This window comes from Erpetoichthys calabaricus, chromosome 4 (assembly GCF_900747795.2).
Source record: "Erpetoichthys calabaricus chromosome 4, fErpCal1.3, whole genome shotgun sequence".
In the NCBI taxonomy this organism is placed as follows: domain Eukaryota; kingdom Metazoa; phylum Chordata; class Cladistia; order Polypteriformes; family Polypteridae; genus Erpetoichthys; species Erpetoichthys calabaricus.
Window position 1 is genome coordinate 186,543,226 of NC_041397.2, and position 24,442 is coordinate 186,567,667.

Sequence of the window (24,442 nt, forward strand, 5' to 3'; positions counted from 1 at the left end):
TGATTACACAATGACTGTAAAGTTTTTAGGATACATTAATGATTTGAGTCAAGTTACAGATTATACTTGCTTGCAGACACGATCAGAAAGAGTATTTGGTAATTCAATATGTTTGGCCAAATGGTTTACATATGCATTTTCTTGTGTTTTTATTCTGGGAAATTTTTCTTCACAAATAGTTTGCAAACCTATCAAAAGTCTACCCACCCCTTACTGACATGTCAGTTTGGTTTAACTTAAAAAAAAAAATTCTAATTTTTTGTAGTTTGTTTTTTTTATGACTGATGAAAATTTTGAACAAGTTCCATTAATTTTCCTAATCTATCTCATAATGTTTTTTGTCAGTGTCCTAAAATATTTCCTGGCAACACTGATTGTGGTGCCCCCTTATTAAACAGTCATACCTAAATGTGACTAATAGTAAAAGTTTATCATCCAGAGAAGTTTCTTAAAATGTTTACACCACTATACTTAGTAAGAGAAAATACTTCATATTTGCTGATTTATTTGTACAGAATTTGATTATGTGAAGGCCCAATAGGATTCATCTTTATATTTATGACTTTCAGTTTCTTCAGCTTTACTCCATCAGTAATGCATGTTGGAATTTTAAGAGGGTTAACTTTCATATGGTCATGTATTGCTGAATTTCATATTTTATGCTTTTTGGTGCAGTTGTTTAACTTTACCTGCTTCCAGACTAATTGAACATTTCATTATGCTTGCTGTATAACTCACCACCTCAAATAAATTATCTTATACAGCACCTCATATTATTTTTACATAGTTAAGTGGGATATTTTAGATTATTGTATTTAAACATTCAAAACACTAATGGAAACTGAAAAGCTTTTCCAGAAGTCATCCAGTTTTTGAATACAGTAATACAGTTTCAAGAACCATCATTTGTGTTACCACTTGCTGTGCAGTAATCTGCAAAATGTTCTTTGTGCCTACTAGACAACACTGAGCACAGTTTTCACAATTAACAGAGTGTGAGCAGAGTATTATTATAGCAGGTCTTTCTGAAGCAGGATGGTCCTTCCTTCAAATTGCAGAGTGAATTTGTGTCTGCAGTACACTGTTTGGCAACATTGGGAAGGGCAGGGTACCCGCAGACACCTCAGAAGTCTCCACTTGGACCATATCATCATTTTCTTCTTCTTTTTTAGTTGTGTTCCCCAGGTACAAATGGCACTAACTCCTTGTTAATGGCATGTAGTCCTGCAGTAGTACTTTGTACAGACTGATTGGTGAGGCCAATGGCTCTTTGTCACCTTTATTTAAGAAGCAGATTCTCCTGGTGAATGAGTGAAAGTTGTGCATGTGCCTGATGGGGATTTGGTGAGTGGTCAAGTCCATTATGTATATTTATTAGCTTGTAACACACAAGAACTATGCCAGGGATCATATTGTGGGGTTCTGTTATCTAAAGTTCTTGCATGTGTCATTTTGTTGGTAAGAAACATTGGCCAGCATTGCCTTCATCACAGATATTATCCTGCTGATTCTGATCCCATTACTGCGTGAAATAGGGAATGTGTTCTTTTGGCCTGAATATGTCTTCCTACATTTTGCCTATGCAACTCCTAATGTTCTAGAGACTGTTTTCCAATTCCCTTGGTCAGCATGCTCACTGGACCTCTCCCATGTTGAGCCATGTAGGGGGCTAGAATGGAAAGTGTGTTTCCCATGTCCAGCCACTGATGATTATCTCTGAGCGTTTGTGCCTCCAGGTCAAAAGGGCATGTAGTGACACTCCAAAGAAGAACATTTGTCATCTATAAGATTGTTTACATGTCAGAGTGCGGATCAATATTGCAGCATGGGGAGGTTACACTAGGTATTAATGTGTCACTTAACTCAATAAACCATGTTGCATCCCCTTGTGTGTATAATGATTTTCTGAACACACTTAAGATGTCTCTCCCACCATTTTCCTGTAGTGTATTTTTACAGTATGAAAATGTGACACTACTGTTGTGCTATTAATCCATCATAGTTTTTTTTTCATTTCTGGCCCTTATATTATATAGAATATAGAATATTTTCATATAGTAATGTTACTTAAAGGCCAGGCTTTAAATTCTAACTAGTCACTTTCTTTGTGGAGTTTACATGTTCCCCCTCGTCTGTCTGCGTTTTCTCTTAATACACGTGTTTGTGGTAACACCTGCTAGATTAGGTTAATTGGTAACTGTAAACTGGCTCAGTAAGAATGTGTTTGTGTATGTGTGTATATGTCCTGTGATGAGTTAGCATTTTGTCTGGAGCTGTTTCCTGCCTTGCAAGCAATATCCCAAAAGTAGGCAGCATCAAAAATGTAAAAGTCAGGGATGGATATTGTGGTGGGTGGCCGGCTAAATATTCCGGCCCTCACCGCCAGGTGGAGCTCTCCCAACAGCGTGGACGTTCCCCGAATTCCAGCAGGGCCTCATGGACTTTGTAGTTTATATGCACAGCCCTGCTGGATACCATGGGGACCACCAGGAGTCGCTGTGGGGAGGCTGCCGGACTCTTACTTGCCCTATAACCCGGAGGTGCGTCATGATCACATGACAAGAGGCAACGACGTGCTTCCGGGTTGAAGAAAGGAGCTTTTTATCCGACCTGGAAGTGTTCATGATCACATGGACAGAAGGGAGAAACACTTCCGGGTCATGGACTATATAAAGGACTCTGGGAAACCAGTACGCTGAGCTGAGCTGGGAGGAAAGGTGGCGAAGTGTCTGGGAGTGTGGAGGATTGATTAGTTTATTGATTTATGAATATTGTGGAGTGGAGGGTGCTTTGTGCACATTATTGTCTAAATAAAAGTAATATTTGGACTTTTACCTGGTGTCTGGAGTCGAGTCACAGGGTTCAAGAAGACGACAAGGGCCTCAATCTGTGACAATATATATTGGTGTAAGGTCTAGTGTCATAATCATAGGACTGTAAAATATTTAAAGCAAATATCTTAATTTATTAGACAGACGTGGGAACTGTTGGGATAGCACTTGTTTATTTGTCCTGGTATACTTTCAGTTTATTGCCGTTTATACTTGCTCATTGTAATTTCTTGTAAAGAAATGAATGAAACATTACTGTCTCAAACTTCAAACATCTAGATCACAATCTCGCTTAATACAATTTATGGCATTTTTTTCACATTTGCAACTGAGCTGTCTTCTTTTTGGAGGTTATTACTTCTTTTCTACCATGGACAATCTGAGGGCTGCACCATGTGTTGGCCAAAGAGGAGATAAACCTGTTTACAAGAAGTTAAGAAAAAGGTTAAAATTACAAAGGATAAATAATGTAATAAAATTAAATAAAAACGTACAACTGTACATAATACAGATATAAATGAATAGTAAGCTACTACATTTGATATGTAGGTAAAAAATAAAAATTTCACGGTTAATTTCCACAAGATTTTCTAGTAGTTTCTGTATCATTATAATTCTTGTTTGCTCTCATAAGGAATTACAACTGGTACTGCCACTCAGATAAGAATTCATTGTGAATTTCATTGTATTTAATTGAAATTAGCTTTAGTACTGGTGTTGTATGTTCTTACCGTAAAAATGCTATTTTTAGATTCTAGATGCATGCTTGCCTAATATAACAACTGGGATCCTAACAATGTAAAAATGCCAGCAGATAGTACAGTATATGCTTTCCTCTGAATGCTTTTGTAAGAGGACAGATTATCTCATATCTCTCCCACAAAAATAAACTGGAAATCAAGAAGGCATCAGAGTTAATCAGTGAAATTACCAGAATAGATCAAGAACATGCCAGGTTTCCAAATAAGGTACTATTTAGGAAAAGACAGGCTATGCATTCAGAACTCACCCTCTTGCCAACTAAACAAACAGAACAACTAATTTTTAAATTGCGACATCATTACTATGAACACGGAGAGAAGGCTAACAAGATCTTAGAGCAACAAATCCATAAGCAGGAAGTTTGCAATGCAGTGTTAGTAATCACCAACACAGACGGAGATAGAAGCATTGGCCATAAAAATATAATACATACATTTAGAGACTACTATAAGTATAATTTTTTTTAGTTAAGTTAGCTCTTATCTTATTAGCAACATTTATAGAAGCCAGAGACAAAAAAAAAATTCTACCTCAAACTTTTCACCAAGCATTAATTACATACATAATACAATGTGCATCATACAGACCAATCTCACTTCTGAATAATGATGTTAAGGTATTCACCAAAGCCCTAGCTAGAGGAATTAAGAAAGTGCTCCCTTCAGTAATATCATAAGACCAAACCAGATTTATTACAGGTAGACATTTGGCTTCCAATCTTTGACGCCATATTCACCCATAAAGTCTAACACTCCGGATATCATACTATCTTTGAATGCAGAAAAAGCATTTGGAATGGTTGAATGGGATTATCTGTTCACCACTTTGCATAAATTTGGGGTTGGCCCCGAACATATGTGCATGGATCAAACTATTATTCAACTTAAAATCTTTTATCGAGCACATCTGTCTCGTTTAGAATTGTCCAAAATGTTTCCAGGGCAAGATCCAACCCACAAATGTTACAATCGAGCCCCAGCTTCACTGGGCCACATGTTTGGGATGTGTACCAAATTAACATCATTCTGGACAAAATGTTTTAAATGCCTATCAGACAGCCTTTGCGTCACAATCACTCCTAATTCCATTAACAGCTGTGTTTAGTGTACTCCCAGACGGGCTTAAAGTGGAGAAGGACAGACAAACTAATTGCCTTTACTTCACTACTAGCATGTAGACTTGTCTTGCTCAACTGGAAAAATCCTAACCCACCTCTTTTTAAGTCAGTGGGTAACTGATGTTCTGTACTATTTGAAATTGGAAAAAATCATATTTTCACTTAAGAGGATCTGTTCAAAACTTTTTAAAAATCTGGCAGGACCTATTATATTGGGGGGAAAGACTCCTTTCTGTTTTTACCACTCTCAACCGTTTTGCTCTGGTTGTTGGCCTTCTTCTCTTTCTCATGGGTGGGGGTTGTTTTGATTTTAAAATTGTTATATGCGTTTAATAAATTCAATAAAAGATAAAAATATAAAATAAAAAAGGTATATGCTTTCCTTTAGCAGTCTTGTTTAGATCATTCTTATGGTCACATGCAGTTTGACTTGCTTATTAACCACTTAGAATGTGAAGTATTCTTTAGCGTCTAATCTGTTTAAAAGGCAGTAGCTTTTTTTACTTGCAGTTAACTGCCTTTGGTAAACAATAGAATCCCTGAATCTTATGAAAAAACTCGTAATCCCAGCCCACCTTAAATTCCTTCACACCTCTCCATCAATGTCATTTGTTTTGTAAATGTCGATCAGCACAAATGGCAAGCACCCTTCTGTCCCATTCCCTGCCTTTACAGAGCTCAACTTGGGCAAAACTTCTCCCAGCTCAAGCCAAGGCTTCTTGTCTGCATGTGAGGTGCCTGAAGTTGTATAGGGTAAATAATACAGTATATCGTTATTTGAAATATATGCATTTCATGTGTAGGCTTCAAGGATTCTAGTGTTAAATGCAAATATACTCTTTATTAATATGACATATTTTTCACTATTTCTAAATTGCTCATTTCTATATTAGTATTTATTTCAATCTCATAGTGTTTCATATTAATCTTTTTCTGTGGTTAACATTTTTTTAAAAAGATTCAAAATAAAGTTTCTCATTTAAGGAATAGGAATTTATATAGTGGAAACAGTGCATTGTATTTGTAAAGGGGAAATAAAGCACATGAAAATGTTGAGATATATTAAAGGTTTTCTTCATTGATTCTGTTTTCAGGACTGTGAGTTTGATCCCATAAGGTATAACAGCATTACTGAATGTGAGAAGCCTAATAATGATCTGAACAGGTTTCGCGGTTACATGTAAGTCACATTTTTCTCTGTGTTAAATGCTTTTTATTTTTTTTTTATTTTCTTTAATATGCTATTTTATTTTCAATTATTTTACATTTTTGTTTCTGTAAGGAAATTAACTCAAAATGCTTTAAACAGATACAATTTAAATAAAAAATAATGTTTTGATAATAATAGTATAATTTATTTAGATCTGTCAGATTCTTGTCTTAATACCAACTATATTCAAATATTTTTTCCTGTTTTGAGTTGAATAGGCTTTCATAATCCTTGATGAGAGTGGCCAAGTATGAAAAAGTAGTCTTTTGCTTTTCAAGTGGAGGCAGCTCTGCATAGCTTCATTGTGGCTTGGTGCTAAACTGCCTGCCTGCTGTTGGAGCAGAGATGGGGAAATCCCATCATCTGCATCAACAAACACTAGAGAGAAAGACTTCGATGTACAGGTTTTTTTCTGGGCACCATGATTTTAGACAGTTATTAGAAAAGATTTTGACTAATTTATGTTCAGCAGTCTGTCAGCACTGCGTGTGTACCCAAGGTGTACACTTTGTCTTCCAGTCAAGTGAAATTAAGCCTTGATACTTAGTGATTTCAGCAGCTGAGCTGTATCTGACTTTTGGCAAACTGTGGATGTTTACAGCTTGCACCCTAATGAGCTAACAGTAGTAATGCCAGTTGGAATTTCTGCTAGTCCTTTCAAAAAAAGAATATTTAGTAGCCCCTTTCATTTGTCTTAACCAGTTTTATAGTTTAGTTGTTTCTTTTTGTTTACTTTCTTGTTCCAAACAGACCTTATTTTGAAGTTAGTACAAACTAAGTTCCTTTCATCTGAAAAGCTATCACACTTCTGCAGTGTCATTTATAAAGAATTGACAATTGTCATCACAGTATGATAACTTAAATAATACCATCAAGAATATCATAATATAAACTTGTTCAAAAGCAATCCATAACCATAAAAGAGAAGTGTTAAAAATGTATTAATATTTATGTAAATCTGTAATGCAAACAGATTAGAACAGACAAAAATCATCAAAATGAAAAAACATAAATATATATAGACCCATAGAGTAATATTGAAACCGCACCTCAACAATATTAAAACCTGGGTACCAGATTCATCATTTATCTATGTTATAATTTGATGAGAGGGGTTTGTGGCACTGCACATTTAAAAAAAAATAATCAGAGGTCCTGAAGCATTCAGACTCAATGCGGTTGCAGGTGCACTTGGGAACGTGCACTTGTCACTCTAAAGTTGATTGGGGTACTTGGCTGGGCATGAATTCAAGTGCAAATGTGAGCAGACCGGTCAAGTGCTTCATTCACACCTTGGAGCAGGTGACTGTAGCACCTACATTCAATTGCCACATAAAAGGGAAGCTACGCATTGAAACTGGGGAGAACATTGGAGCATTAAAAGAAGGAAAGAAAGTTAGAGGTTAAAAGAGGATCACGAGAAGAGTGAGAAAGAGTGGAGATAGGCAGTCAGGAAAGTGAAGCCCAGAAGAGGAGCATATGGCCAGAGCTCGAGGTGAAGCAGAGGGGCAACTCCGAAGAGCAGGAGAAACCAATGGCTTTGAGTGGGCTTCCGCCAGAGGCCAAGGAAAGGCTGGCGGTAGAACAGAGCACAGCTTGCTGTTGGGCCCTGCAGACTCTGCGACTGGCAGGAAGGGACTCAAGCAGGATTTAAAGTATGATTGTACTTGTTGGTTTTAGGAAGAAGCACTGTACCTCAATTTGGTTTTTGGTTTGGTTGGATTTTGTCCATGTTTTAAAGGATTATTTATTGTTTGTTGGATTTTAACTTCCACACAACCACTTTGATAATTTTATGGATTATGTATTTATTTATTTATTGAATGAAGAGCACTGTACTTTGGAACAGTTTTAAATAAAAGCACTTGAGCACCTGCACCTACTCTTGCTGACTGTGTGTGTGTCGTCATTTTCCATGCACATCCTCGGCTTTGTTATTGACAGTTCTGGATTCAAGCTGCCAAGTGAAGCCAATCTGGACCATCACACATAAGTACACACTTTCATGCAATAATCATGCCCACACAAATTAACATAATACCTCAAAGCAGACAGGTCACACACATCCAACTCATTTATGTAAGAAAAATAACTTACAATTACCAAGTCTGTAAGAGCACCATGTTAATATATGGGGAAGACTACTGGCAGAATAAAAAGTCATATAAATGTTGACTATTCATTCCTATGATGGCTCTCAATCTTACTATATCTAACAAAAACATGAATAGGCTTCCTCAGACATAAAATTGTACCACTGATTGAGAACGCAAGTCTTTCTGTTGTTCAGTTTGAAGCCAATATCCTTTCTCCTGCTACAGTTAAAGTATAGTTTCACAAAACAGTTAATGTGAGGAAGCCCCTGCTTGCTGTAATATATTTTGTTATCTTTCAGTTTTTCCATTATATGCTGTTCTGTGCCTTCATCTTTCCCAGGAACGTGATCTTCTTAATCATGCTAAAATGCTGTTCACTGATCACTTTACTGGTTGCCACTGGCACCAACCAGAAAGTAATATTTTGTTTCTCTTTTTGTACCACATAACCAGGGCTTTTTAAATCACCAGCTGTTAATTAAACTTGCACTTATGGCTTTGAGATACTTTTCAAACCCACTTAAATTCAAAGTTATGGTAGTATCTTAGTAGCATTGGGTATTATACATAAAACAGCCCTAGGTGGGTACCAGTACATTGCACTCCACACATTCTCTCTCACACACACAGACATAGATACAGTTACACTCACATGGAGCAAATTTAGACAGGAAGAAGAAGACCATGCCATTTTTACCCAGTAAACAAAATTTTAATAAGATCAGGCAATTTAGTCCAACAAAAGCCATCAATCCTATTCACCGTAATATCTCTAAAATGACATCAAGAAAAGTTTTTTAAGGTCCCAATAATAGTAATCATTTCCACATTACTAGGTAACTACTTACTCCATGTGTCTGTGGTTCTGTGTGTGGGGGAAACCAAATTGTAATGTTTTTGCAAAATCTGCAAAGTTTCCATGTTTGCTTAAACTAAAATGTTTTATCTACATAAGCCTTTTCTCTAAGCTTTCCTTCAGTCCTAGAGTTAGCCTAGTTGCTCTTTTCTGTACATCTGCTATGTATGAGTGTGAGTTTTTTGTTTTGTTTTTGCAATATGAAGACCAAAAGTGCACACAGTACCCCAGATAAAGTCTTACAAGAATGTCATAGGGCTTAATCATACTCCTCAATCCCTACTACAAACAGCAAGCTGTACAACAACACATATTCATTTACATATATTTATTTGGCTGACGCCTTTATTCAAGGCAGCTTACAACATTTATGATACAATTGGTTACATTTCTTTAGGTTTTCCAATTGGAGCATAGGCAGATCAAGAATCATGATGATGGTCACACGGTGTCAGTAGCGGAATTTGAACCCACAACCTCAGGGTTTGAAGTCCAAAGTCTTAACCACTACACCACACTGCCTGGAATATTCACCAAGTTCTCATCATTATGAATTATTGTCTGAATTTTCAGTTCTCATCAAAACAACTATTTTGCTGCTTTTAATATCTACAACAACATAAGTATGGGTTTGGTGTTTTCATTCTAAATATGTTTTGTACAATACATGTGCCTTTGTTTGTAGGTACTGGCCATCTGACAATACTTAATTGTTTTTCTGGGCCCTTTAATATTATGGCCAGTTGAACAAGTCCATAGGTTAAAAAAATAGCAGTACACACACCAGTTGCACTTGCTATGATGCTGTTTCCCTCTGCAGTTATGTAAAAGCTACACTCACTTTCACATCAAAATGTCTAAGAAGCAAAACTGTCCCAACATATCCCTTTCTACCTGCTTAGATTCTTGTAGAGATTTGAATAGTAAATCAGGTGGTCAGACCAGGCCCTCAAAATAGAAGTATGAAAAAATAACTTACATATTCAGCAGATTACATTTAGTAAGCTGAACAAGTGCACAGGTTAAAAAAATAGTGGTTCACACAGCAGTTGTTATAATGTCATTTCCCATCTGCAGTATTCTTAAAGCCACATTCACATCAAAATTTTAAAGAAGCAAATCTCCTCCAACATTCCCCTTTCTATCTACTCAACCTCTTTCAGATACTTCTGTTGTCTCTTTTTTTTTGAAAAACCTGAACAAGTGCCTTACATAATCAAAAAAGCGAAGCAAAATGACACCTTTTATTGGCTAACTAAAAAGATTACAATATGCAAGCTTTAGAGGCAACTCAGGCCCCTTCTTCAGGCAAGATACAGCCTGAAGAAGGAGCCTGAGTTGCCTCTAAAGCTTGCATATTGTAATCTTTTTAGTTAGCCAATAAAATGTGTCATTTTGCTTGGCTTTTCTCTACATTCATAATGGCTAACACGGTACAACACCCTAGTACTACAGATAATCAAAAAATAAATCTTTCCCTGGTCAGGCACGAAATGGTGGACATTCAAGGAGAAACCCAGAGGCATATTTCTGGTTTGAGAAGCAAGTTGCCTTAATTTTCCTAATTTTGTGGAGAACTGTTTTTATTACATTGCAGTCCATGAACTACACTTTTAAAGGACATTGTTCAGAGCACAGAAACCGTTGAGTTTTTGTCTTCTGCAATATTGGATACGGATACAACAAATGTAATGTTAAGTGTTTTCTACAGTCTTTGGGTATTGCTCTTTAATGCTAAGCACTACAGAATCTCTCATTAACTGAGATGTCACTTTTAAATTAAAAAATATATGTAGCGGTGTGCTGTTTAGCTCTGCATGGAGCAGCAGAAGATGGAGTTAATTGTACAGCAGATTTCCCTGTATGCTATCAACCCAGAATAGCCAGCATCTAGTCAAGAACCAGAGGTTGCCAATAATATACAGTATTAGTTTACATAGCAAAACTTTTATCACAAGGATTGTGTGGTGATCTCAAATCTTTCACAATTGTAAAAGCTACTGTTTTGGTATACAGCAATAGGTATTGCAGCATTTTACTCATACATACTATATATATCAAATAGCAACCAGGTGACTTGGTTGTGTAAGTTTCAGACAGCAGAAAAGAATATTGTTAACAAATAAGAGCTAAGTGACTAGAAAATCACAACAACAATAGATGGGTTTTAATATTTCAAAGATACCACAGATCGTGAAATTTCCTATAAAATATAGATCAAAGGTCCACAGTCCCATATAAACAATAGTTAATTTCAGATGCATTGTCATATATGATAGGTGCACTAAGCCTGATACAATGTATCATCATTTGGTTACTACTGTAGTGTTACTTTTCAGCCAGGAATGATATGCAAAACAGCTGTCTTGGCCCTGGAGAAATCACTGCATAGTATTAATAAATTATTTATATATTGCAATAGCTTTGGCTCTGATGATTAAAATGTAGCTTTACAAGAGATAATTGTAATACATTGCACTATGTTAAGCTTTACAAGTCACAAAACAAATTTATTATAATTTTTTTTTTTTATATATTGATTGGTTGTGTTATTGAAGGTTTATCTATATAGTGCTTTATTTGATTGGTTGTGTTATTGAAGGTTTATCTATATAGTGCTTTATTTGATTTAAATGGTACACCTTCTGTACTAGTGATATTCTCTGTAAAATTGCAATAGTTCTCACTTGTTCACAAGAATGCTTTATTCACTATCTATATTACTAAACGACAGAAAATTTATGCACGGCGGACGCACCGAAGCGCATGCGCACTGCGGCATGGCGCCCCAGAGTCAAATGCAGCGGCTTCCCAGAGTCAGTAGGTGGCGTCCAAACAACACAACCTGTAAACTAATTAAATGGAAACTTTACCATGCCTACGACCTGTGAACTAAACCTGAGGTAAAGCGTGCACGCCAGGTTGTACAGCCGCCCGGACGCAACCGCCCACACCACCACATATATGATGACACAGCCATAAAAAAACAAAAACGAGACTGCATGAAGAAAAACAATAACAGAAGCGCGTTGAAATGAACTGTCCCAGGACGCACCCACCCTCCATGATATTTCATCACGCAGCGGCTTCCCACCGAGGCGCATACGTACTGCGCCGTGGCGCACACCCCAGAATCAAACGCAGCGGCTTCCCAGAGTCAGTAGGTGGCGCCCAAACAACACAACCTGTACACTACTACACTTGCTCTAATCCACTGTGCCAGTAATATAGATCACATAACAGTCACAGACTCAAACCCAGCGGCTTCCCAAACTCAGTGGCTGGCACACAAACACCACAACCTGTAAACTAAACTTGCTGTGCTCCACTCTGCCAGCAGTCGCTGGCTTTAGTACAGATATGCTTATTTAATTAAATGACATTTCCCCAGACGCACCCACCCTCCATGATATGTCATCCATCCAAATATCGGACGGAACAGAAACTGATTGCCATTCTTGGATTTTCGATTCTCTAGAGAATCGCGGGCTTACTTGTAGAAGAAGAGCACAGGCTCACCAAACAATACAAAAATTGGCAAAACAAGTATTATTTGTTAATGCATTTTAATGCTGATAGTCTGAACCTGCCTTGAACTTATGTCATTTTTTTTTTTTTTAGTTTTTTCTTTGTTAGTATAGCTGTAAATTTTGTTGGTGTCCTCTCTGGAGCTTAATGAATGAATTATTTGAATGTATCATAAAAACATCTTTAGCATGCAGCTTAATGCTTTTGACTGTTATACAAACAGCAAAGGGTACTCTAGTGGATTATCTCTGGATATACAGAGTGTAAGGGATACAGCATGTATATGGCACTTTCGTTTATCTTCTAATAAGTTTGTGTAGTTTACTTTCTTTAGTTATAAATCATAAGGTAATAACACAGTTTGTTTTTTGATGAAATCCAGATGCCTGTTGCCTCCTGTTAGCATATAGTTGCCAGGATACTAAAGAGTGCACCCTGTGGTTCATGCAAAATGGTTTGTTGCAGAAGTACTTATTACATTACTGCCACATGGTGCCAAAGCTTATTTGGTCTTAAAAAAATCACTTTATGCCTGCGAAAGTGCTTTCCCTAATATCTGTGAGACACAAAAACACTCAACCTACATTAAATAAATTGAATCACTAATAACCAAAATTATTCAATCTTCCAACCTTTAAAAGAACACCATTTGTCCAGATCCTCAAATATGAAGATCTGATGAGTCATTTTGTAGTTTATAGATGAGAAAATGGACAAGCAGTTGCTGGTGAAACATTAAATGTAATGCTTGTTACCCATGTGATGCATGATGCACTATGTAGCCTGTGAGCTTCAAGTTCAAAGTTTATTGTCATGTGCACAGTAAGGAAACACGTTTCCCTGTACAATTAAATTCTTTCTTTGCTGTCCACACCAAATGACAAAACGAATATATAAAGATAAACATAAATAATAAGTAGCATATAGATAAGTAAGAGAGGCAACATAAAGTATAAAAACAGAATAGAAGTATAAAGTGTAGTTGTGCAGGTAGTGTGATGGACAAGTCAAATACAGTTGTGTGAGGTAGATGGAATGAGGTGAACCATAGTTATAAACTCCAGTCAGTTATTTAGGAGTCTAATGGCCTTGGGAAAGAAATAGTTATTTAGCCTGGAAGTCCTGCATTTCATGCTTATATACCTCCTGCCTGAGGGTAGCAGTGTGAACAGTTCGTGTTGGGGGTGGGTGGGGTCCCCGAGGATCGAAGCAGCTCTCCTGCAGACTCTGCAGTTGTAGATGCTCTGCAGAGAGGGCAGTGGGGTCCTGGTGATCTTCTCAGCAGTCTTTACCACTCTCTGCAGGCGTTTGTGGTCCATAGCAGTAGTGTTGCCACACTACACGGTGATGCAGCTAGTCAAGATGCTCTCAACAATGCAGCTGTAAAAGTTGCCAAGGATCTTAGTCTACATACCAAACTTCCTCAGCCTCCTCAGAAAGTACAGCCGCTGTTGAGCCCTCTTGACCAGCTGTATGGTGTTAAGTGTCCAAGTGAGGTCCTCACTGATGGAGACGCCCAGGTATTTAATGCTGCTCACCCTCTCCACTTCAAGCCCTCGACTGAACAGTGGCTGGTGAGGTCTCCTCTCCTTCCTCATGTCCACTATCATCTCCTTCATCTTGTCTGTGTTGAGGGTGAGGTTGTTGTCCTCACACCATGACACCAGACTGTCCACCTCCTTCCTGTAGGCCACCTCATCCCCACCAGTGATGCGTCCTATCATTGCGGTGTCGTCTGCAAACTTTAGAATGATGTTATCTTTATGGGAGGCAACACAGTCGTGGGTGAACAGGGTGTAAAGGATGGGGCTGAGGACGCATCCCTCTGGGGTGCCTGTGTTTGTGATAATGGTGGCTGAAATCCTGTTGACAGACTGGGACCTGACAGGCAGAAAGTCTAGGAGCCAGTGACAGAGATTGGGGTGCAGGCCAAGAGCAGACAGTTTATGGGGGATAACCGTGTTAAAGGCGGAGCTGAAGTCAACAAAGAGCATCCTGATGTAGGAGTCTTTGTTCTCCAGATGGGAGAGGGAAGAGTGCAGCCACGATGGGCCGGTAGGCATACTGCATGGGGTCCAGGGGGTCTGGTATGCTGCTCTGAATGTGGGCCAGCACCACTCTCTCAAAACACTTAACAATGATTGGAGTGAGTGCTACCGGCCTGTAGCCATTCAGGCAGGTGGGTGGACTTTTTTTTAGCAAGATGATTGTAGTCTTAAAGCAGGATGGAACGGTGCTCTGACTGAGGGAAAGGTTGAAGATGGAGCAGAGAACATCAACCAGCTCGTTGGTACATGCTCTGTGAGCCCGCCCAGTAATATTGTCTGGTCCTGCTGCCTTACAGGGGTTGATTTTTCTTAGTGCTTTGTGTACCTGAACTGAAGGGACCATTGGGAGAGGGGAGGGGTGGTCCAGGTGTGCCTCCACTCTGTGCTGTTACTGGATGTCTCAAAGCGGGTGTAGAAAGTGTTGGGATCATCTGGCAGACTGTCTCTGGAGTGGATTGTGCTGGTGGTGGTCCAGTAGTCTGTGATGTGCTGAAGGTCCTGCCACATACTTCCAGAGTCAGCAGTAGAATAGAAGCCCTCCAGCTTCTCTCTGTACTGCCTCTCGGCTGCTGTGATGGCTTTTCTTAGTCCGTACCTGTGATGGCTTTTCTTAGTCCGTACTTCGCAGCTTTGTACTCAGTCTCAGTGCCTGATCTAAATGCAAAAGAGAGCAGGCATGCAGCATGTGGCGTACCTGACTGTTTATCCAGGGCTTCTGGTTGGGGAACTTCCTGATTGGTATTGTGGGCACGATGTTGTCAATACAGGTGCTAATGCACCCAGTCACTACTCAGCAAAGTCCTGAATGCTGATAGAGTCCTCTAGAGTGGCTGCAACCCTAAGCACATCTCAGTCTTTCTGAGCAAAACAGTCCTGCAGGGTGCTCTCAGTCTCTGGGGTCCAAAGTTTAACTTACTTAATAATAGGGTTTGTTTGTCTGTAGGCTGGGTACAGGAACAGAGAGATGTGGTCAGATTGTCCGAAGTGGGGGCGGGGTACAGCTCTGTATGCACCGCGTATGTTGCTGTAAACATGATCCAGCGTGTTCTTCTCACAGGTGGGAATGTTCACGTGTTGGTGGTATTTAGGAGGTACAGTCCGTAATTTGCACTGAATTAAGTCGCCAGCTGCGATAAAAACAGCATTGAGATGAGCCATCTCTAAGGCGCTGATGATGTCATGGAGTTTGCCGAGCGCTGCAGTGGAGTTAACTCGCGGAGGGATGTAAACAGTGGCCAAGAACACAGCAATGGATTCCCTCGGTAGATAATAGGGTCGGCATTTCAGCAGTAAAAACTCCCCATCTTGTGAGCAGTGCTTATAAACAGTCTGTACATCTCCACACCACGAGTTGTTAATAAACCCACACCCCCAAACCACCCCCCCTTCACCTTACTGGAGGCTGCGGTGCAATTTCCTCAGTGCACGGAGTGAGTCTGTAGCTGAACGGTGCATTCTGGGACTTTGTCCGAAAGCCAGGCCTCAATGAAAATTAGAACACAGCACTCTCTTATTTTCCTCTGTGCTGTAATCTTGGCTCTTAGTTCATCCAGTTTGTTTTCAGAGACCGCATGTTGGCTAGCAAGAGGCTGGGTAGCAGTGGTCGGCTAGTGCGGGCTTTCAACCTAGCATGGACCCCTCCCCACTTGCGTCGCCATCTCCGGAGCACTCTCCTGTAGTCAGCTTGGTCACTCGAGCTCAGTGATACGGGTTGTTCCTGGGTGTGGTTGTGGTGTTGGTTGCGGGACTGAACAATGAACTGTAGCTCAGATTGTATAAATCGAGTAGATTCCAGGGGACTGTGTGAGTTAGCAATGTCCAGCAATGCCTGTCTGCGGTATGATAGTAGTGCAAAGCATTTGTGTGCTGTAGAGAAGGCGATAAACAAAAACATAAAGCAAAAAACGGCATGGGAGTGGAGCGAGCAAACACGTCTGCCACGGAGGGCACCATGTTACTCCTACCATCTGTTTTGTAATCCATAGTGATTCATTTAGATAGGATAGGTATTTAAAACCAATATACATTAGACCCCCGTGAAGTCGCGGTTCAGGGTTTGAGGACTCAATCATTCGCGGATTATTTCTTAGAACCTAACTATTAATTGTTAGCGGCAAACGCAAATATTCTCCGCAATTTTTTATGGATTTTTTCGTGGCAATACTATGCTGTAGAGATAACAGGAAGCAACCGCTGAGGGAAACGCGGTTTGGGATGGTGAAAGTAGCCAATCCGAGAGCGTTGTTCATTTCTCCTTGCTGATGATTGACTGCTGCTTTGTGACGCGTCTCCAGGTGAGTGGGTTTACCACCGCGGTTTGGGATGGTGAAAGTAGCCAATCCGAGAGCGTTATTCATTTCTCCTTGCTGATGATTGACTGCTGCTTTGTGACGCGTCTCCAGCTGAGTGTCATCGTGTTTTCTATTTTGTTGTTGTTTTGTTATTCTTAAACGCACACAATGCTGTCGAATCACCCTGCACCTTCTAAGGCTTCTGGAACTGAGCCTAAGTGCCAGAAGAAGTTTAAAACCCACCAGGAGAAGGTTGAACTACTGGATTTGCTCCGGGAACTAAAAAGTTATGCTGCAGTAGCGTGCCACTACGACATTAATGAAAGCACCGTATGTTACATGAAGAAGAACGAAGCAGCGATCTGCAGTACCGTATCCGTAAGTTTCTGTGATAGTGCCAAAAAGGTAACAACTGTAAGGAATAAAAATATCGTCAGGATGGAATCTGCCTTGGCACTGTGGATCACCGACTGCAGGAAGAACATCCCCTTGGATGGTAATATCATCCGTGAGAAAGCACGGAAATTGTACCAGCAGTTTGCTACAGGAGACAATGTAGCAACTTCCTATCACAATGTTCCTGAAACCTATAAAGAAAAGCTAGTACGAAACCCCACCAGAAGAAGACCCGTGCAAAGATACGACTCCTCCTGAAGTGCCTGAAGAAGAGGCGCCACGCAAGGAGATGTAAATCCTCTGCATTGTACTGCACAGCTAATTCATCGTCATCATCAATATCATTCATCATTGGGTAGTACCCGTACATTTTACTGTATTTAAATTAAATGAAATTATTATGTATTTACTGTACTTATAACAAAGAAAACTACAGCGCATACCAAAGAAAATGCACTTGCATGAATTACAGTACGTATAGATGTAACATTGGTATTTTACATTCTAGCACCGTGGGAGACATAACAGTACAGTACTGTACAGTATACGGGTTTACCTTTACATTCTGTTTTTAGGTAATGTATTAAGGTAATTTTTTAGGTAATGTATTAATGTTTTAAGCTGAGTTTGCAATGAAATTAAAGTGCTTTGGGGGCATACTGTATTTAGGGTTGAAACTATAAAAATAGGCATTTGAAAGGTATTTTTTAACCACATCCAAAAATCGCGTATTTTCACAATTCGCGGGTGGTCTAGGAACGTAACCCCCGTGAATTTAGGGGGTGTACTGTAATTATTAGCTATATATATGGAAAAATGACGAAGTACTGCAAATGCAGATAAGTTGCATTTTTTAACTATAAATTGATCCCAGAACTCCAATTTGTAAAGAGAGATTTTGAAAATTAGATAAACAATACCTTATCTGTGTTAATATGTAGTATATTATGGTTACACTATTTGATAGTACACACCATCTGTGTAGTGTGGCATAGAGACTCTAATGTGCCTTAAACAGTATAATATGGATAAATAGTTTTTCTTACAGCAGTAATAATGAGATGAAATATTTGTGATCCCATAAATTAAATACTATTGCTTTCTCTTTATAAAGGCTGTATCACTCTATTAGTTGTGCTAATTGCACTGTGCTATAGGGGCTAATTTGCGATGTTACAGGCAAATGCTTTCCTTTTCAGTTAAGCATCAAGTAGAACAGTATTTAATATATATATATATTTATTTATTTATATATTTATATATTTATTTATTTATTTATATATATATATATTAATAAAGCTCTGTATGAATTGTATGTTGGAAGTAAGGGATAATTAGGGCAAAACACAGCAAGTACAGTACATGAGCAGTATGTCTAAAAAGGAAAAGTAAAGCTCAGAAATTGGATTTTATGCGTTAGATAGCCTTCACCATACCTAGGAAGCAAAAGACAGTTTATTAAATAATAATGAACTAGCCAACCCGCAGCGTACCATACGCTGCATAATCAGGCCGCTTTTTTAATGATTTTTAAGCACAGGGAAAAAATTAACATTTGAAAAATCCGTAATTTAATAAACCACCAAGAAAAGTAACATTGTAACAAATCACAGTACGAACTAACATACAATTGTCCGTGACTGAAAACTGGAGGACCGACGTTACGCCTTCTCCTCCCAGAGCGAGGGACGGGGGTGGACGGCGCGGAGGGCGGAACGGGAGGAGAGGGGAAGGACGCCCATTCCGCCCCCTCCGTCATGCTAGTCTGCTGATTTCTCGTTCAGTATGCACTGCCTGCTCATGTGCCCACCTCCAACTCGTCATCTGAGTCGTTTTCGTCTTTGCACAGTCCACATGCACCTGTGAGTCACGTAGACTTTTCATTGTTCTTTGCGGTTCTGGTTGCTTTTCTATATATAAATAACCCACCAAGTCACCCAACCATGGTAGTAGCAAGGGGGGGGTGTGTACAAAGGGCAGGGACGTAATCAGTGCGAGCGTATGACCCGCACTTACTGGGAATTCCTCGTTCGTGGGGAACAATTGCAAGACCCGGTTTCCAGCACGAATGGGGTTCAACGGCTTACCCACACCTCTCTGCGCCGGGTAGGCACACGTTGATCCATTCAGTGTAGCACGCATGCAGTAAATGAAGATCTCATGGCAAGCCTGAAAGCATAAAATTGGAGCTGTGTGACTAGCGTTCTTTTCGCGGTTCGCTTTTCCTCAACATGGGTCAATTGTATGTGCCAGCCTGGATCTCCGTAAGGGAATAGCAGTGGATAAACCATGGGGTCACAGTTCATATTGAGAACAGAGATACGCTTGCAAGCATCTCCCCTTGGATATATGTAAATGTCGCGTTGTGCAGGAGGTTCCCCGTCTTCACCTACAAAGATAGCAGCAACATCAGTTTGACAGGACGGGGCGTTATACCTTCTCATAACCAGACTTGGATTTTCCATGAACACCATTCGTACAGCAGTAACAGGGTTACCGTGAGCGATAATGTCATGCATTTGCATGTAAGACTTTGCAAAGGGATTAACCTGTCGTATCATGTTGTCTAGTTGAAGCAACAAAATGTCACTGCAAGCGCTATTACATTCCTTTTGCAAACATTGACTGGTAGCCTCAGCAGAATCGAAGATATATAGCTGACCATATTGTGGTGATGTGTCAAGATTGGTATATAAAGGATAGACCTGGTGATAAATTTGACCGTGGATTCTGAAAGCATACGGTCCTTGTCCAGATGGTTGAGCGATGTGTGCGCCCATTGATGCGAAAGCTAAAGCAGAGTTGTATTCCCTGATATGATCACAGTAATTTCGGGACAGCGGGTTCTTGCCAGTCAAGATGTCTTCTAAAAAAAAGAGGTGGATTGGATAGCGGTGGCAAAGACACCTTGCCGGCATGACAACACTTAGTGTAATGTCTGGATTTGTTGACCTCTGCTGGCCAATGAAGAGCATTGCAAGAAGCACATAGTGCGGTAGGTAGGCCAATGTTATGTTCTTGGACATGAATGGCGGTATCTTCTTGAAAAGCTGCAGAAAACTGAATGCGATGTTTGTGCATGAACGATTTAGTGCTGTGTTGACACTGAAGGGAATTGCAATGAGTTGTTTCGAAGCATTGCTGGCAATGTTCACATTGCATAATTCGTTCAGTGTAGTGTGTTTTTAAATGCATGTTGAGATATCTCTGCACTCGGAACGTTTTTTTTGAACAAATCGTGCATTGAAAGATCTGTTTGGAATGCGTTTGTTCAGTGGAGTGTGTGTTTAAATGTGCTTTGAGAGATTTCTGGCGTGTGAAGGTTTTGGGGCAGTGTTGACACTGAAAAGAATTCATCAGGGAATGTGTTTTGAGATGGTTAGTAAGGTATCTGCGTGCGTGAAAGTGTTTGTCGCAAAGTGTGCATACAAATTTTTGTGTTGAATGGATCTGTATGTGGTTGTGGAGATCCATCTCACCTGTGAAGTCCTCGTTACAAAATGTGCAATTGAAGGTGAGAGTGGAATGAGTTCGTAAGTGTTTCTTGAGAACGCAAGTTGTTTTGAAGCATTGCTGGCAATGTTCACATTGCATCATTTGGTTAGTGTTGTGTTTCTTTAAATGTGCGTTCAGATATCTCTGTACTCTGAAGCTTTTGGAACAAAAGGTGCATTGAAAGTCATGTGTGGAATGCGTGTGTTCAGGGGAGTGTGTCTTTAAATGTTTTTCAGGAAGAGAAGAGTGGGCAGGTGACGTCACATTAGTGTGACGAGCAAGTGGGTGTGCACCCTTTGTGCACATACCGACAGCATCAAAAGATGTCACCAGAAGGTTATCACGTGTGTATTTGAGAGGCATGAGAACCTCGTAATGCCCATGATCCAAAGGACCGCTAAAGAGCCGGGATATGGAGAGACGTTGGGCCGGATTATAAACTCGAGGAGAGGCATGAGGACGTAGACTCCGGACGTATTCATGTAGTCAGCGTATTGTTAAGCAGACTGTATAACAATGCCTCTGTGACTAACAACAACGGACACCATGTCGCCGAAGTTATCCCAATATTGGCAAACAAAGCCAACAGCCATGTTGCGAAGTTTGAGAGCAACAGTTTCGTCAATGAAATTTTTCCAGAAAAACCCGACTGATAGAAACAAACAGTTACCTGATGCAGGAATTTCTATAACATTGAAAGAAGTGTTGTTTCCATGAAATACATTTGAAGCGGTAGCCATGGAGGGCAAATGAACAGTCAACGTGGCTCACAGCTGGATTTGGACCGCAGCACAGACCAAAACGAGTGAGTATGTGTTTGATGAGCTGTTTGAGTTGGCGGGCAGTGTTCTGAGGTGCGTTCCCTATCACGTGGGAGGAGGGGTAGAGTTTCTGGGCGGGGGCTTCGGTGATCCTTTCCCATGGTTTTCGATGGTGAACGCGGTCTGGTGTCGTAACTGAAAAGAATAATGAAAAGTCAACGTGGCTCAGAGGTGCATGTGGACTCCTAGCACAGACGAAAGCGACTTACGGGGTGGTCGGTGAGTTGTTGCGTCCAGGCACATGAGCAGGCAGTGTGAATGCCTAGAGAGCGAGGGTGGACGCGGGCCAGGGAATAAAGAGTGTTGGTGGGCAGGAAAACGTTTTCCGTGTTCCTGCAGGACCATCTAAGAAGACGCATGTTTGTCACGGATGCGAATTGCTGTATATAGCGTGTAAAACAGTTTGCAATGGTGCACGCGGTCGTGCGTCGTAACCGAAAAGTCAACGTGGCTCAGAGGTGCATGTGGACTGCAGCACAGACGAACATAAATGGCGTGTTTTCCGAGGCGTCACGTCCGAGTTGGTGGGCGTGGCTCTGCGAGTTGTCGTCGTATCCAATGGTCTTAGAGTTGGTGGGCATGGCTGTCTTGCGTGCTTTCCATGGGTGTCTACTTGTCGGTGGCTTAGTGAAATATATATATAGATGTTAAAATGTTTGGCTCGGGGAGGCTAGCAGGCAGCCAAAATAAAGATGCTCCAGACATGGTATGCATCATATGTGAGAGTTTGTGTTTGGTTTCCTGATTTCAGGGAAAAGGTAAGTAAAATTCAGTAGCAATTTAGATACTGAGAAGATAAAGGAGCAGAATTTCACATATTTATTGAGGCTGGATAGTTTCATATTCCCATACACACTTCGAAGGACAGCTTATGGAAATGGACTGATGCATGAGCCAGTTCGAGAACAATGCAAGAGCAAGTGTGAATTGAAGCATGCCAATGTCTTCACAATAGTGAATTAGACAGTTATTTTCCACAAACTGGATGAAATGACACTTACATTTTTGGTTTAGAAGCACATTGACTTTGGGCTTGTACAGTCATTGGCTGTTATCAAAACGATAGGCATCTCCTGTTTTGTTGGCCAAGGAAAACCGCATAGCTGTGCACCTGAGATTATGTGGAGGATAATGCCATTTATTCAAAGTTGTTCTTTTTACAAAGCATATATACATATTTTACGTGTGTGGGTGTGTGTGTGTGTATATAAGCAGATAACAATATATTGATTATAATCATCAACTTTTTTAATTAGTTGCATTTGGGCCACGTTAAAGTTAGGGATGATCCTTTGTTTCACACAAAATTAATGATAAAAATGGCTTTTTTAGTGACAGCTTATTTAGCCAGAGAGGCTGCACAGATTGGGGAAAATGATTGGGTACTTTACAGTCAAATACTTCAGTCACTGTTAACACTTGTAATAAAGGTGATACTAAGATAGACGGTTTTTATGTAATTGTTCACACCTTGTAAATGTGAATTTCCAAGTAACAGATTGTGAGAATCACTTACCTGTATTACAGAAAGAAAAATGCATGCACAGTAAAGTTTTAGGAACTTGACCATATTTAAGATTTAAAAATGTAATACTGAATTGAAGAAAGAAAAAAATTCACATCAAGTAAATGCCATAGAGCTCACTTATTAGATGTTACAAAGCCACTTGACCACAGTATTGGTATTCTTGATTCTGAAATTATTTGTCTCCGATTTAATCCAAGTTATGCTGTTTAATTTTTCAAATGTTTCAAGTTAGTTATGTCATTATTTTATAGAATACATATACAAATTAATTTTATAAGTGTGTTTTTATGCAGTAAATTATTCATTTGAATGTGATGTTTAGTAATATTTAAGATTTATTGTTGCCACAGAAGTAAATGTCTGCTCGGTTTGCTTTTTCATATTTTATACTTGACAGAATCTGTTGTTCTTTTATATTCCAAGCCATTCTATTAGTAAAATATGCATTTCAAAATTTGTATATGATTTATACCCAGATTTACTAACAAAAAGTCTAGGATAGAATGTGGGTCTCTTCATTGAGTCTTTGTTTAGGTTTTGTTTGTATTAATTTGATGCTGAGTGAAGAGTTGAACACAGCTAATTTTTGACTTTTAAGATTCTACTGAGACATGCTAGACTGACAAAGTATTATTTGTTTTTTTTTTCTGCAGAGCCCGTAATATTCTTTTGGGAAAAGTGTATATAGTTATTTATTCTCTTCTACCTGTCCATTAATGTGGAACTGAGATACATAATTGATATTAACACTATAGTATAGTGAAACCTGTAAAGTGAAAAATCCATCCACCAAAGTTTTGAATTTAAGTTACAGTTCCAAAGTATTTTGTGGCCCTAGGTATACCAGAAAGGCAAGGACAGAGAGACTGTACTTCTGAATTGTGAATTGCTTCACTATAGAAATTTGTTTCTTCTCTACTTCTTTGTAGTGTGCATAAAAATGGAAGAAGAGATGGGCTGTCCAAGGATAACATTTTGCTCAGGGGATGCACTATACGAAATACAGAAGAAGCTATAGGAATAGTAATATATGCCGGTAATTGACTTAATTATAAAATGTTAAAATAATGAAATGTTAAAATAATCTGTCTATTTATAGAAAAATTTGATTGTTAGTGCTAATTATCATTTGTTAAAAATGAAGATTGTACCATTTTATGCAAGAATAAAATAACAGTAGTACAGAAAGAAAAATTGTTTAGGCCTCATTTAATTATTGACACTACTTCAGTAAAATATTACTTAATGTAGCTGGCAAGCTGGAGCAGTATGTAGTGGCATTTCTGCAATAATCCAGTGTTCTAGTTTTGAGCATGTTTCTCAGTTGTTTCAATTTAGAGAATGCATGTTCTCCCAATGTCTGTGTGAGCTTTCCTTCTACACCATGAAGATGTGCAGGTTAAGATAAGTGGTGATCCAAAATTGTATGTAAGAAGGCCTAGTGATGAACTGTTGTTTCTGCC

At 39.4% G+C, this 24,442-nt stretch overlaps 1 protein-coding gene across 1 annotated transcript in view; it reads left to right on the forward strand.

Annotated features, from left to right (window-relative positions):
* The window catches only part of atp10a (ATPase phospholipid transporting 10A), a 268,627-nt gene that overhangs the window by 106,132 nt on the left and 138,053 nt on the right, over positions 1 to 24,442 (forward strand). Inside the window, exons 3-4 of the mRNA XM_028800040.2 lie at positions 5,805 to 5,890; positions 23,909 to 24,015. Of these exons, the coding sequence (XP_028655873.1) occupies positions 5,805 to 5,890; positions 23,909 to 24,015 (193 nt within the window). The remainder of the gene's footprint in view (positions 1 to 5,804; positions 5,891 to 23,908; positions 24,016 to 24,442) is intronic.